The 16918-nt window shown below is 37.8% G+C and overlaps 1 protein-coding gene across 2 annotated transcripts in view; it reads right to left on the bottom strand.

The window, feature by feature from the left end:
• The window catches only part of FAM53A (family with sequence similarity 53 member A), a 121358-nt gene that overhangs the window by 41978 nt on the left and 62462 nt on the right, over nt 1-16918 (bottom strand). For both annotated transcript variants that reach the window (XM_067567685.1, XM_067567684.1), the window contains one exon: nt 14567-15369. In XM_067567685.1, the coding sequence (XP_067423786.1) occupies nt 14567-15369 (803 nt within the window). The remainder of the gene's footprint in view (nt 1-14566; nt 15370-16918) is intronic.

Here is a 16918-nt window from a genome sequence, read left to right as displayed (position 1 = left end):
GGACACAGAGATGTTTATAATAAGACAAAAGTAAATAGCCACCCACCTGCACTTGACATTAATGACAGACTTAACATACTGTACAGCTCCCAACTGTTTTTTTTTTTCCTCTCACACACAGACACAAAGTGAACACAGAAGGCAAAAATAGTCATATAGTACAATGACTGGATATCAGTTAACTGAACAGGTTCCTTGGATCCCAGAAACTAACTGGATTATATTCTGCCCTTCAGAAAACTGTGGTATCTTCCATCCCTGTTTGGTTTATAATCCTTGATACAGCATTTTCCTTACTAATCATTTGCAAAATACTTTATAAATGTGGGTTAGCATTATTTCCCCCTTCCATTTTTCAGATGAGGAGGCAAGACAGAGGTTAAGGCTTTGGAATAGAATCCACAGTTATCCAAATCCTAGTCCTGGATCCAAATCAATCCTCTTGTCTACAGGAGTTTTCTTCCACCCACTCCTTTACTTCATTTGCAAGTAGGTTCTATATAGTTACAGTTTGCTTCAGTGTACTACCTTTGTGTTCGTTTTCTTGATTAGGTTTCCAGCCTCAACAAAAAAAACATCTAGATACAGTATACTGTAATTTGGCAAATCTTATCTCAGTCTTTGTGAACATAAATCCCACGTAAACAGGAAGCCATTATTCAAAGTGTAGACACGTATGGGTTTAAAGTCTCTTACCGTATTAGTGGTTAGATAAGCAGAAGATTGAAGTTTTGCCCTCCCCACAGAAACACACCACTGATATAAGTGTTTACAACAGCCAGTCAAGGAATCCTGTCTGGGAATCCCTAAGGAAGTGACTTGCGGAGCTTTCCTGCCAAGCCAATTAAACCAAATCCCATTGTGTAGAGCCCATTTATGCTACAATTGCCACCATCATGTGATCTTTAGCGTACATAGGCCACAATCAAGAAAGTGAGGACATTTAAGGTAAAGAAGGTATGTGTATGAGACGAGGTGGGGTAGAGCAGCACAGCACTTACTTCATATAATACAAAAACAACTACTGACCATTCTATCCCAGGAACACTACACAGCAGCTGTTTAAGAGGGCAACAAGAATAAATTTTTCCAACTACAGGGGACTATTCTAGGTAGGTGGAACGAATAACCAAGCAATAATTTGGCAAAGACAATGTCACCACATTCCTACTCATACAAGAAGAGCCATGAGACCTTAAATGACTACAAGCAGGCATGAACCAAAGGCCAAGTCTTTTCCAGAAGCCAGTATATCAAAATAGAGAATCCAATATCTGACAGCTGTGCCAGGCACACCACTGGCACTATGTTAGTACTCAAGCAACATGAAGCCTTCTGCAAATAAATTGATTGTATTTCTGATGGAGGCTAGAAGAGAAGTTGGCGTGAAGGTGGAGGAATTTATTCACCATTCAAAACACTACAAAATTTCACTTACAAATTTTTGGTTCTTTGGCTCTGAATGAGCTTTGAGCACCAGGTTGTAGGCCACCACCACAGTTGATCTTAGACTTTGATTCATGGAGTGCCCTACAGGTGTCCCAAGAGACTTCCCAGAACACCTTCAGCATGCTTGATTCAGCTCTCCATCTGGACAGATCACTTCCCTTGCATTAGCCAAAAGGGGAAAGAGGACTAGACTAGCCCAACATACTGTTTGGACATAACACCTGAAATCCCATATCTGGTATTTACACTCCCTACGTTTAGATTTGGATATACAGCTGCCGTACAGAATATTTTGTAAAGCTGCAATAGCATATATGCAATATCATATAGATAGACTCCCAAAAACACATATTCTACTTCAGGAAAAGGGGTGATAACTTGTCATGAATTTCAATGCAATTATGGATGTATGAAAGGTATGTACCACCAATATTTGGAACTTTTTGCTATTATGGCAATATTTTGTGATGAGAGTTAAAAATTAAAAGATTCAGGGACACTGTAGGAGATCTTCCTTTTGACTAAATTAAGTATTTTAGGCCAATCACACAACTTGAAGTACACAGAAAAGGACCAAAGTGACCTCACTTGAAAAGCCACATGCACACTGTGAGTGGAAAGTAAGGTTCAGGTAGCTGATAGAAAGGCTACTATTACATTGTGTTTAATTACTAAATACTACCAGTACTGAGCAAAGTATAGGACATCCCTCTCCTACTCTAACACCACAGTTCAGAAGCCTATCTGACAAAATAATTAATATCCCAGCATAGAGAAAACCATTCAAAGAATATGAAGACAAATTATTCTAAAAATATATATCTTCTAAACAGATATGAAGTCTCATTGGAAACAGAATTAAATTAACTGGGAAAAAACAACTTATAAAAAAAATACCATTTATCTTGCATAAACACATCTGCTACAATATAGGTATGCTTGGAAGAATTAGATTTTTATCATCAATAAATGTTGATTTCACCATATACACACACAAACCAACAAAAATATTTCCATCAATAAAAAAGGTTTACAGATAGACTAAAAAAGAAAAAATGTGGCTTGAGAACTCAGATTTAGGATATTTACTTTGCATATTACGACATGTTATGTTGACAATTTGCATGTTAACAGTTATAAATCTTTAACTCTTTAAATCTGAATGTCATTAAATAGTTGTTCAACCCTTGCTGTTTTGAAACACCTCCCCATTCAATATCCCACAACTGTGAAAATTCAGAAACAATTAAAATGTAAAAAGTGCTTTAAAATAAACATTGATATCAATGAAAATTACAAAGAAATAAAAAAATTGAATTCTGCTAAGCGTAAATATAGGTTTGAGCCATTAATACTATGACTATACTTCCCTCATAAGCCCACTTCCTACAACAAGGAAGCCCCTTTCCCATTCTTCCAGTCTGCTCCTCAGACAAAGACTATCTGCTCAACGTGGCTGGTCTATGAGCAGATTTAATAAGGTCCAGTTAAAAATCACAATTGATATTATTTGCATCTTCCCCTGAAAACTCTGTTCTGCTAGCGATGCCAGACTTGATGTTCCATTTCTCCATTTCTCCCACAAGTATCTCTGACTTTTTCATGCCATCCCCTATGCTTGGAAAGGGCTTCTTCCCATTGTGGTCCACTAAGCCACTGCCCCCTCCTCATACAAGCCCCAATAGCAAAGTATTTAAAAGGCTTACTTTAAGCTGAGTATAAGCATGTGTTTGAGTACAGTGCTAAAGTGCTGTTGCTAGCAGATCCAAATACAGTATTGGAGTTATAGTTTATTCCTTGCTTAAAAGACACTTATAAAACTGTGGGAAGGGAGCAGAAAGCCCTTTAAAAACACCTTATTTTTAGAATTTCAAGACCTGTTACTGTATTTGAAAGACACCATCAGAAACTGGATTTTTCTGAATTAGTCAATTTCACAAATTCCAACAGATAGCATTCCCCTTTTAGAGACTTAAAAGCCAGTAGTACTTACTAGTCGAACAGTAAATTCAATACCAATTAATTCTTGAAAAAAGATATCCAATCCATACCAAAAACCATTCAATACATTAGTGGGAACCTATCTGAGGAAGCATACCAGCATTCCACACATACTATCATTTAAAGCTCAGAGACTGATGCAAATAGCTTTTGTATTTTTATCACTCTCAAAATGCTTGCTGTACTGTATGTGACTAAGGAGTGGCAAAAATGTTTGCAGGAGTAAGTTTCACTCTTAATGAAAGATTCCCAAACAAAAATCTCTACCTTATCATTAAAGCTTAGTTATGTTTTTAAAATGGTAATACTGTTATTTTGCACAAAAGCATATTGCATTTGTAACTGTCAATTACTTCAACCAACATCACGTTTTTAAAAAATCCTGAACAAAATTTTTAGTCTTCAACATCTTAGGGCTCCAACAATAACAAATGAGAACTTCTAAACTTCTCTGGAAGATATAAGAAGCTGATAAGAAAAGCAGTTTGAATGTATTATGTATGTTTATTATTTTGGTTCAACATTTCCTTGTTAGAAGATTGTTATTTGATCAGGTACCATGGGGACTAGCACTATGTAAGAACCTAAACAGATTTCTAAATACTATTCCCCATTTCACTGAAAACTATTTAAAACTGAAATGGGATCTTGAATATTTCAATAAGTTAACGTTCCAGAAAATTTTTGGACAGTAATAATAATTCTGTAGCCACTTAATGTGTTACAAATACATTTTTATTTAAAATTTTAATTAAAATTAATTTTAAAAATTAATTTAAATTTTATTTAAAATGTATGCAGTGAAATAATTTATTTTCTACTCCTTATTGGAAATGCTCCCGCTGGGCCTGTATGTGTGGAGGTGTGTGTATGATAGGAATGGACCTAAAATATCTATAATTAGGGCTCGGAGAAATTTTTTATTTTCAGGATTTTTTTTGTTTTGTTTTATCTATTACAAATGTGTTTTATTTATTTTTATTATGTTTACATTAATAAAATATTTATTTGTATCTGGTCATTTGAGGTATCTAAATCCCAATTTTTTCTATACTACATCATTTTATTAAGCATTATTCTTTATTCCTCTCAAGACACTCACCAATCCACACCAGTTAACTCCCCAAAATACCCCAGACAGCTCTTCAGGGTTCCCCCCTTGAAATTTACCCAGTACTGCAGTCCGCATATAACCCCCACTTCCCATCTCCACTCAGAGACACAAACTCCATGGAAAATAACAGATCTTCCCAACCACTACTGCTTCCTACTCCAGTTCCCACACATCTAGCACTTTTCAGATCACACTAACCAAACCATCATGACTTTAACACTGAGAACTTTAAATAGATTTAGATCTAGACTGCGTAAAATGTTTTTCTTAAACCATCAAGTTGTAAGTAACTGGTTGTACTTTTGCCTTGGAGGACACCTTACTCATCAACTGACTATAGGTTCTGTTCTGCAAGAAATGCAGCATCTAAAAAAACTAACACCCCCCATCTGAGGACAAGGAAAGTTGACATGTCAGTGGAGAACATCCATTACAGTTATAGGAATCTTCAGTACTTGTCATTTACTACGAGTCTCTGGATCACACAGGGAAATGAGTGCAGAGAACCTGTGGAGTTAAGGAGTTCTGCAGGATAGCAACAGCCCAAACGAGCCCCCTTCCCCTGCGCACACACCACCAAATGAGCAGGATGACTTTTTTCTTGCAGTGGCTAAAGGGACGAGAAATCCTCACCACAATCCAGAAATGCAGTTTAGTTCATGATAATGCCACTATCCTAGCAAGACAAGTTGTATCGGTTCAAGTATCAGTACTTATTTTGGCCAACATTTTTAGTATTGCCCCCTCCTTTTTCCATGAAGTCTGGTATGCCCATCATTGTGCACAATTGTTCAGATAGTGTGTTCCTCTCCAGTGACCAATACTGAGATCTCAAAACTTGCCTGGTGGTGCATATGCAGAGCATATCATATTATACTGGTCACCAGTAAGATAAGTTTAGGTAAAATTCAAGTCACAGCATTTGTATTTGAACTTTCAAATCCTTCAGCACTGGACTAGCAAGTTCAGCATGGATTCCTAGCCTCAGGTAAAAAGAGGTCAAAATGCAAATATATTCATAAATCTTTTATTCACAGTATGCACACAACCCCAGGAATGAAGAGAGACAGAAGGTTCTGGAGGTGAACCACTGGCTAGGTAAGTGGTGTAGGATGGAGGTTTCTGGTTTTGTGGAACATTGGTTCACCTTCTGTGGAGAGAGGTGACTGTAGAGTTTGAATGTCCTCCACCTCAGTAGAAAGAGCACCACTCTCCTCAGGGACAAGCTAACTAGAGTAGTCAGGAGGGTGTAAATCTAACAAAGAGGAGGGTAAAAAGAAGGAAGATGAGCTCTCATTTAACAAAACCAGAATTCTGAGAATAAAATTAATCAAGGAACCAAAGGACGAGAGAAGAATTGCCTATATATCAATGCTAGACACCTGGGTCACAAGCCACAGGAATTGGAATTGCTCATTTATGAGCATAAGTGTGGCCTAACTGGTATCATTGAAACCTGGTGTGATAATTCGCATGACTGGAATTTTGACACCAATGGTTATAAACTATTTAGGAAGAATCAGGTGAGTAAAAGGGGAGTGACTATCAAAAATGGCATTAATTTGTTTACAAGTCACTGTTAACGCTGAAGAAAATGATCTTGATTGCTTATGAATCAATGTCTTAACCCATAAAGCACAATATGGGGTTTGGTGTCTGGCACAGAGCACCACCATGGCATAGGATGACTAGCTTCTTGCACACCTATCTATAACATATAGGAATGTATGAAGCTGTGTAATACCGAGGAATTTCAATTAGAGTGACACATGCAGGAGGTCTCATGTTGCCAACACTAAATATCCTTGGAATTCCTAAATATTATAGGTGACAATTTCCTAACCCAAAAAGTGCTGCAATCAACATCGGAGAATTCTATATTAGACCTTGTATTGACAGAGAGGAAACTCATTCACAGACACAGCTTTGAAAGGGCCCATTTGAAGGTAAAAAACAATTATGAGCCAATCAGCTGGGAGGAAGAATTTAATCAGAAAAATGAGAATGACATTTGAGAATTGTTTAAGAACACTATTAGATTCCCCAAAAGCCACAATCCCCCAACTGAGAAAGGCGGACATATTGGTTAAAAAATGACCTTGTTTAGAGGTGAACTGAAGGCACATATACAAAATAAAAATTAATATATTAACAAATGGAAGAAAGTAGAAACTTCTGGTAATCAATATAAATCAGATGCTAGAAATTATAGAAAATTGATAATGGAAGCAAAGGGGGACCAGGAGAAATATATGGCCAGCAGAACTAAGGACAATAAGATATGAGGAACAAAAAATCCTAACAATGGTATCGGTCCATTACTAGATGGAATGGTAGAATTACCAGAAGAATGACCATACTAGGTCAGACCTATGGTCTATCTAGCCTAGTATCCTCTCTTCTGACAGTGTCAACAACGGGTGCTTCAGAGGAAACAGGTAATCATCAAGTGATCCATCCCCCATTGCCCATTCCCAGCTTCTGGCATACAGAGGCTAGGGACACTACAGAGCATGGTTTTGCATCCCTGTTCATCCAGGCTACTAGCCATTGATGGATCTATCCTCCATGAACTTATCTAGTTCTTTTTTGAACCCCCATTATATAGTCTTGGCCTTCACAACCACCTCTGGCAAGGAGTTCCACAAGTTGACTGTGTGTTCTGTGAAGAAATACTTCCTTTTGTTTGTTTTAAACCTGCTACCTATTAATTTCATTTGGTGACCCCCTAAGTTTGTGTGTTATGAAGGAGTGAAGGGGTAAAACTCTCTCCATCCCACTCGATTTTATAGGCCTCTATCATATCCCCCTTTAGTTGTCTCTTTTCCAAGCTAAGAAGTCCCAGTCTGATTAATCTCTCCTCATATGCAAGCTTTTCCATATCCCTAATCATTTTAGTTGCCCTTTTCTGCACCCTTCCGAATTCCAATATATCTTTTTTGAGATGGGGCGACCAGATCTACACACAGTATTCAAGATGTGAGCAAACCGTGCATTTATAAAGTGGCAACATGATGTTTTCTGTCATTATCTATCCGTTTCCTAAGGATTCCCAACTTTGTTAGCTTTTTTGACTGTGGCTGCACACTGAGTGGATGTTTTCAGAGATATCTCCATAATGACTATCAGATCTCTTCCTTGAGTGATAACAGCTTATTTAGACCCCATCATTTCATATGGAGAGTTGGGATTGTGTTTACCAATGTGCATTACTTTTCATTTATCAACACTGAATTTCATCTATCATTTTGTTTTCCGGTCACCCAGTTTTCTGAGATCTCTTTGTAACTCTTTGCAGTCGGCTTTGGACTTAACTATCTTGAGTAGTTTGGATCATCTGCAGATTTTGCCACCTCACTGTTTTTACCCTTTTTTCGAGATCATTTATGAATCCCCTGGGGGATACCACTATTTACTTCTTTCCATTTGAAAACTGACCATTTATTCCTACCCTTTGTTGCCTATCTTTTAACCAGTTTGATCCAGGAGAGGACCTTCTCTTTTATCCCATGACTACCTACGTTCCTTAAGAGCCTTTGAGGAGGGACCTTGTCAAAGTCTCTCGGAAAACCTAAGTACACCATATCCACTGGATCACCCTTGTCCACCTGCTTGTTGACCCCCTCAAAGAATTATAGTAGATTGGTGAGGTATAATTTCCCTTTAGAAAAACCACATTGACTCTTCCCCAGCAGAAAAGGCAGAACTGTTCAATAAATATCTTTGTTCTGTATTTGGGAAAAACAGATGTAGTGATATCATATGATACTACTACTTCTATTCCCCTAACATCTCAGGAGGATTGTTAAAAAGCAACCACTAAAGTTAGACATTTTTTTAAAAAGTCAGGAGATCCAAGATCTTGCATCCAAGATTTTTTGAAGAGCTGGCTAAGGGGCTCACTAGACCATTAAGGTTAATTTTAATTAAGTCTTGACACACTGGAGAAGTTTTCAGCAGACTGAAAGAAAGCTAAAAATTGTGACAATATTTAAAAAAAGGATAAACAGGATGATCCAGATAATTATAGGCCTGTCAGCCTGACAATAATCCCAGGCAAGATAATGGAGAGGATGATACAGGACTCATTTAAAAAAAGAATTAATGGCGGGCAATACAATTAACACAAATCAAGATGGGTTTTCAGAAAATAGATCCTCTCAAATAACTTAAGATCTTTTAAAATGAGATTACAAGATTGGCTAAGAAAGGTAATAGTGTTAGCATAATATACTTTGTTTTCTGTAAAGTGTTTGATTTGGTACTGCATGACATTTTGATTAAAAACTTGAGCAATATAAAATTAACATGGTGCACATTAAATGGATTAAAAACTGGCTGACAAATCTCAATGTAGTTATGAATGGGGAATCGTCATTGAGTGGATTTGTTTTCAGTTGGATCCCACAGGAATTGATTCTTGGCCCTACACTAACATTTTTGTCAATGACCTGGAAGAAGAAAAAATCGTTGATAAAGTTTGCAGATGACATAAAAATTGGGGAAGCAGTAAATAATGAAAAGGACAGATCACTGATACAGATCTGAATGGCTTGGTAAGTTGGGCACAAGCAAACAAGGTGTGTTTTAATACAGCTAAATGTAAAGATATGCATCCAGGTAAAAGAATGCAGGCCATACTTACAAGAAAGAGGACTCTTTCCAAGGAAGCAGTGACTCCAAAAAAAGATACGGGGATGGTGGCAGATAATAATTTAAACAGTGTGAAGCTGTGGCCAAAAGGGCTAATGAAACCCTTGGATACATGAACAAGAGAATTTTGAGTAGGAGTAGAGAAGTTTTTGGCATTAGAGCAACAGCTGCAGGAATACTGTGTACCATTCTGATGCCCATAATTCAAAAGAGATGTTGATAAATTGGAGGGAGTTCAGAGAAGAGCCATGAAAATGACTGACGGGTTAAAAGACATGCCTTATAGTGATAAATAGATTGAGCTCCTTGAAACCAACTTAAAAAACAGGTAAGGAGAACTTTATTACATGGAATCTAACTCAGTTATAGCTGTTCCAATTTAAATACCCTGCAAGGATTGAGTCATTTCACCTGAAGTCTGAAAGTGACCAAATCTTTGCTGTGCAAGCTCTCAGGGCACAGAACTTATTCCCACAAGGAGCTTGCTATTATTCTCAGATGTGAAGCACATCTGAAAACATGCCCTTTTGAAAGAGTGAGGGGTTTAGTTAGGTAGTTTTAGGATCAGAAAAGGACCTTATTTTGTACCCATCACTACGACTGGTTTCAATTGCTTCTGCACTGCCTTTGTAGGGGAAAGCTGAAGGGCTACTTGCTAAATTATGATTATGAGTATTTCCTTCATGAACAAAGGAAACAAAAGTGAATCTATATCCAAGATCAGCCTAAACTTTTTCATCTAGTAGTTAGAAGATTATTAAGTCATATTTATATATAGCATTTGAAGTCTACACACCACTTTACAGAGCTAGGCACATTCCCTCTCCTGAAAATCTTATAGTCTAAGCTAGATGAGAGACAGGACAACAGTTCATCTCATGAAGGGAGATAGAAGGAAGGATTCCTAGAAGTAGATTTTTGAAGGATTGTAGGAAGGAAGAGAGACAGAGAACAAATGTGCTTGGTGGACAGGGAGCGGAGACTTCCAAGTGAAAGGGACAGCAGAAATAAAGATGTTAAATAGAATGCAGGAGAAGAGATACAAGAAAGAGCATCAAGTAAGAGGTGGAGGAGTGGGAGGAAATGTGAACAAATGTAGGGGCTTGGAGGCTAGATTATGTAGGGTTTTGGTGAAAGAGGTGCTTAAATTATTATGCTTAAAATGCAGTGACAAACCAATCCCGGTATTTGTACAGTTCTAAATTCTTGTGTATTTACAGAAAAACAAGGGGTTTAATTTGTGGGGATAGTACAATAGTATTAACCCTACATAAGAAAGAAGAGACTACATATTCTACACCACAGAAAGTTTCAAGAAATTAAAGAACACTTTTTCAGGGTTTCTTCCTTCCAAAACACTGCTAACACAATGTATGTATGTGAATATTATATATAAAAATCAGTAATTCAAAAAAGTCAGAAATAGATCAGTAGTGGACAAAGTTAACTGAACCACTAGTAGTGAAATTGTGAATAAGCTTCAGTTCCTGAAATATTCTTATTTTAGGCAATTTAAACAGGTGCTTAGCTTTCAGTTTGGAAGACTTTATTATAAAATAGTATGAGAAACTGGGGCAACTTTTAACTAAAAACAAGATTGCTCCTTCCGATATTTTTCCTTCATGGCTCAGATACATCAGAATTAGGCACATCAAAAAGCACCCAAAATGAAGTTTTTTGCAAATAATTTTCCCCAAACCCTGAAGCCTATTATAGGCATGAAATAAACTGTGCTTTAATTAGTTTGCTTTTTCGGTAAATAAAGCTCATTGTAAATTTATGCTAATTTCTTAATCTGTTTTAGACTTTTGCCAATCATTAGCACAGAAAGATCTTAGATAACTGACGAATCGAGACTCATTTGCAGTAAGCCTAACTGCATATTTTTGATGAAGTTAAAATAAAACACCCTTGATGTCACAATCAATTAATATTTTGTGAATAAGGAGTCCTTAAAAGCCAGAAAGAGGTGTAATAAATGAAAGCTCAACAAGAAACATTTCTTGGCTCCAATCCTACATTGAGCCTTGAGTGTAGACACTCCGCCTGGCACTTGTTGCAGAATTATTTCAAATCAAAGTTTTGTATATTTTGTATTTGTATTTTGTATATATTGTATATAATTTTTCAAAATTACTTCAGATAAACAAGGCCAATATAATAATTATTAAACAATAGCACTGACTCACAATACAAAAATATATTAGTCATGGTTTTAGACAAGAGACTTCAATTAATCTGGGGACTAAATAAAAAGGATATTTTAAGATTGACTAAAATATCACTAAGGTTTACTGGAAATAATTCAGTTAGTCAAACTTCTAGTGTACGATGACCCTGAGAATGCTTTTTTTTTTTTTTTTTTTTTAATAAAGTGTTTACTTTCATTAAAGTTACACACACTATATCTTTTAAATTGGCTAAGACCATCTCCAATTCATACGTTGTGTCCTTTATTAAGTCTACCCCACCCTGCATCCATAGAATACTTCTAGTGAATTAGGGTCACTCTCAGATAGTGGACATTCATGCTATAGGCTAAGCCCTTTCATACTGTACGCTGAACATCTTTTCACAGGACCATTCCCTATGTACGGTATCTATTCAGCATCTAAGTGTTTCCAAGACAGGAAGTCTTTCAGCAGCCAATGATGAACAGTGCCTCTGGCACAGCAATCCCATACATACCTGAAAGGACCACAGAATCTAAATCACCGAAAAAGTGAACTTTAAAAACTTTCCTGTACCAAACATATTCTAGATAGCACAGTTCTTAATATTTACCAAGTTACACAATCTGAACACTCAAGACTGCAACTTTTGCTGGTCTCAAATACTGCAGGAAAGAGATTAAATGCATTCTTCAAGCTTCCAAGTTAGCCAGGATAGTAGCAACAATCATCATACAAAGCTCAGTAAAACTGTTAATTTAAAAAACCTGCATCAATATTGGGAGGTTTAAGAGAAGCACCATTCATTTTTCAGGAAACTGAAAGTCACAGTTGAAGCAGGCCAGAAATCTTTAAAGCAGACAATACTTGGCCAACCAACTATAGGAAACTCAAGTTTATAAATCATAAGGACAATTTATATATAAATACAGAGCAATCAAGGATTCTTGGCTCACACTGTAGGTAACCAATTTTGTTAAATGCCAGCAAAATGTGTGCGTTAGGATAATTCGACATTTCATCACAATGCTTCTGACACACATTTTAGTGGTCCAACATGGTATGCCACGTGGTAAAGCTATGAGCTGTGCAATAAAATCAAAGTGTAGGATTTCCACTCCAAGAGGAAGGTACACATTTCTTAGAAATCAAATGGGACTTCTATATGGTACATTACAAAGAAATTTCATTTTCTGTAGGGTATGGTGAATTACAACCAAGATTTTCTAAAATTACAATTTTGAGTGCCTTAGTTTTTCCAGTTACCATTGGAAGCACCTTCAAAGGAACTGATTTTTAGAGAGCCTGATTTTCAGAAAGTGCTATGTACCCACCCTCAGAGTTGTAATCCTTTGAAGGTTCCTCAAGATAGGCACCTAACATGTAAAGTGCCAAAAATTCTACTTATTTGAAGTTTTGACCCACATATTTAAGAACTTTGCTCTCAACAACACAAATACAGAAAAAGTCTGATAAGATCACACAACTGCAATTCTTCTCCACCACCCGCATAAAATTCATATTAAGGTTTTTGGGATTCTTATGAAGAAAACTGTAGTAACAAACTAAAACTACCCATCTGATCAATAGTCTGGTCATCCCAGGAAAGATCAATTTCAGAAGATTCTCCCTAGGACTTATTTTCTGCTAAAGGAAGAGGTAGCATCAATTATTCACATCTGGCTATCCTACTACTATCCTACTACTGCTACTGTACGTATAGTTACCCAACTGTTCTTTTACTTCTCACCTGTCTTAGAGGTTACTCTGGGCTCAGACTCATTCTCTCTCAGAATAAATGCTATCTTTCTGAAACTAGGCAAATTTGCCTATTTCATATTTGATTGATCTACCAAATTAATTTTGCTTTGCTTACCACAATACAATAAAGGTAAGAATCAGCCCAGCTGAAAGACATCCAAGAGTTAAAACTCCATCCCACAACATGTTACCACAACTTCCCTATGCTCTCACCTAAAAAAATCACCAATAACTGGTAACCACAGATTTCCCACTCCATTCAACTTGTTCCTTTGAAAGGTCTATATTAGGTAGTACTTACACTAACCTTAACACATAATTTCAGCTGATCTTTCATTATCTTTCATTGTCATCCTTTTTGGCTCTCTCTTCCACCACTCACTATGATAGCTCTCCTCTAAAGAGGAAGGTAGGTTACATAACCCTCTTCCAAGGCTGGTGCAATGAAGTTATGGAAGATGTGTTAAAGAGTGGGTGATGCTGATGCTGACACCACAAGACCAGAATTCTCTCTAAGACCCAACTGATAGGACTTTATATTGCTCCCATAGATACCAAATAATGGGACTCTATTTTTAACTGCAGCACATACTTAAATCTACATCGGCATTGCATAGTAATGAAAATGTTAACCCATGTATGAGGTCTACACTTCCCCAAGCTCATGATTAAGCAGATCATGGAAAAAAAATATTTTATTCATTCAAAGAAGATCTCTCATACCCAGTTGAGTAGGGAAATAGAATTTTGCACAGCTACTCTAAAGAATGCATTTTTCTAGTAGTGTGGGACAATGTTTGGAGAAGCTCTGTGAGGATTTATCTGTTTCCACTGCTGTCTCTTTATTAGGAGTTTCTTTAATCGCATTCACCAGCAAGTTGTTGATCCACATTCATCTGTGTTATTGTAGTCAGCCAATATATGTTATGACTCATTTTTCTTTGACTTACAGAGGTATTCGAGCCATAAGGGGTTACTTAAACCAGAACACATTTGCACCAAAATAGAATGCTTAACTACTGTACCCAGTCCCATCTTATGGGAACAGACTTACTTGACTGACTACTTTTCCCTCCACTTACTCCCTGAAGTTGCTGTGGTATTTTAAAAGCAAACCCAGTCTTTTTTTCTGCTCCAACCCTGTTAAGTATTTTTATGCAGCTCTGTGCAGTATGTAGAAACAGATTGCAGTGCACAAACTGGGTCCTGGTAGTAGAGTAATAGGTGCAACCAGGCATGAACTTAGCAAGTGGTAGCAGCTCAGTTGTATTTCTTGAATTACAGAAGCCAATATTAACACACCAATTTATCTGACTATTACACCCATAGAAAAATTTGGTTTAGCCAACTATTTTTTAGGAATAGCCTGTATGTAATAATTCATTTCTATATTCTACTGAAGAAAGTAAAATCTCACCCGTGTCATTTTAAAAAAGTCTAAAGACGGACGATTCCACCGTACATCCTCCTCCCGTCTGCGCTTTAGCCGGCTTTTCTTTTCATTCAGGACACAAGGCTGTGAGCGGCATCTCAGCAAGCCTTGACGCCGGCTGAGCTCTGGTGTGGAGGTGGGAGTGCTGTTGGCTGAAGGCAAGAGGTTTCCTGTCTCGGTGATATGCTCCTGTGAGAGGGAGAGGCGACGCCTAGGGTTAAAGTCACAAGGTCCTCCAGAATTCCAACGGATACTTGAACTTGTGCTTCCCTCACTACTGTCCACAAAGCCGCTGCTCGCAGACGAAGGTCTGGGTATTGGAGATGTATTGAAGCTGGTGATTGAGAAGACATTATTTAAGGACAGTACATTCTGTGGCAAACTGATACTTGTGCTTCTCTGTAAATTTGCACTTCCATGACTGTTGCAGCGCTGCAAGGTGGCACTGCCACCACTATTGCACCGTCTCTTTGATACAGGAGTCCAGACTTTTGAACTGCCAGGTTTCCATGGTGACCGACAGCGAGCCAATTCATCTGGCTCAGAGAGTGACCTACAATGGCGTTTGGTAGGCGGCGCCAAGGGCTGCCCCGAGTTTTCATTAAGGTTTAGTTCACTTATCCATCCTGACACCATAGATGTGCTGGAAGATTCCTGCTGCCATTGCAGACTCACGTTGTTAGCGGTGCCTCTACTGAATGGGCACACTGGGAATGGGTAAGCTGAATTTTTGGTTGCTTCACCCTGGATTGGACAACCCCCATTTAAAGCTCTCCAAGGACTGTCTTCTAAGAAAAAAATATAAGGAAAAAGAGAAAGAAAACATAGGATACAGTTAGCTTACACTAATACAGATGACATTTGTGTGAAAACTAACAGTTAGAAGTCCTAGTTCTCTTAGCTGTGAAGGTGACACTTAACTCTTCATCTTTGGCCAAACCCCTAACTCTCTAACACGAGCTAGTTTTGAAGGGGAAGATTACTACTGGAGAACTCTGGTATTTCAGAGTAAAAAAAGAAAAATACTACACACAAGTTCTCTTGAAGTCCTCTTGAAGAGACATAATTCTGCAGCCTAATACCCAACCTTTGTATTTCAGTATGGCTACTGTGAAAACATGAATTACTTTTGCACATTCAGAGCTATGGATAGTTTAGCTCTAAGTCACTTACAAAGCATAGTACTTGCAGCACACCATTTTGTACGTTGCAAACTTCCACATTAAAATATTCATATTAATAAGCAATTAGTCGCAATTTACCTGCTACTTCAGAGTCTACAAATATGGTCATTAAGACCAGTAGCATCATAGGTAGGGCTGAGCTGCCTCAACAAATATTGTGAAAATGCAGCAGTTTACTCTTTTGCTTATCAGCAATTAAAATCTAGCTGATACTTATGATCATTTTAAGCCTTTAGGGACCACAGATAATTTTGTTTTCCTCCATTGTGGAGATGTATTGCATGCATAAAACCAAATAGTTATAGTTTTGTGATGTTTTTTCCTTCAAGATATCACATTATGGAAATCCAAAGCGTATGTTGCTTGTGTTCATTCTTTATAAAGTGACTAAATGCTTTAAAAATAAAGTATTAAGAAAAAATGGTTACTAAGCTTTCGTAACTGTTATTCTTCGAGATGTGTTGCTCATGTCCATTCCATGCTAGGTGTGTGAGCATCACGTGCACCGTTGCCAGAGATTTCTCCACCCCCCCCCCCCCAGTGGTATCTGTAGGAGAAGCTCTTGTGCCCCCTGGAGCCACACGTGCGCACCAACATAAGGGCCGCTGCCGGCTCCACGCCCTCTTATTTTCTTCTCACTGACAATGCTGATGGAGGTGTAGGAGAGTGGGTCATGGAATGGACAGGAGCAACACATTTCCAAGAACAACATTTACAAAAAGATCAACAACTTTTTTCCTCTGAGTGCTTGCTCATGTCCATTCGATGCTAGGTGACTCACAAGCAGAATCCCTAGAGCTCGGAGTCCATGGATGTGATGACTAACATTGCTCTCCCAAAACTGGCATTGCCATGGGCCTGCTGCGTGATGGTCTAGTGGGACACGAAAAGTATGAACCGACAACCATGTAACAGCTGGTCCTGGACTGGTAGTTGTGCGAGGAATGCTGCTACCAAAGACTGGGCTCTCATGAAAGAAGTGGTCACAATGGCCAGAGGAGGAACCTACTTGTAGCAAGTTCAGATACAGATGGTTATTCAGGATGAGATTCTTTGGGATGACACAAATAACACTCTCATCCTTTCTGCTACTGTTACAAAGAGTTGTGTGGACTTTGTGGAAGGGCTTGGTCCTCATTAAATATAGAAGGCG

This window comes from Emydura macquarii, unplaced genomic scaffold (genome assembly GCF_026122565.2).
Source record: "Emydura macquarii macquarii isolate MOO-44397 ecotype Brisbane River unplaced genomic scaffold, CSIRO-AGI_Emac_v2 contig_2795, whole genome shotgun sequence".
Classification (NCBI taxonomy): domain Eukaryota; kingdom Metazoa; phylum Chordata; order Testudines; family Chelidae; genus Emydura; species Emydura macquarii.
Note: the sequence above shows the minus strand (reverse complement) of the source record. Positions and strands in the feature narration are given on the sequence as shown.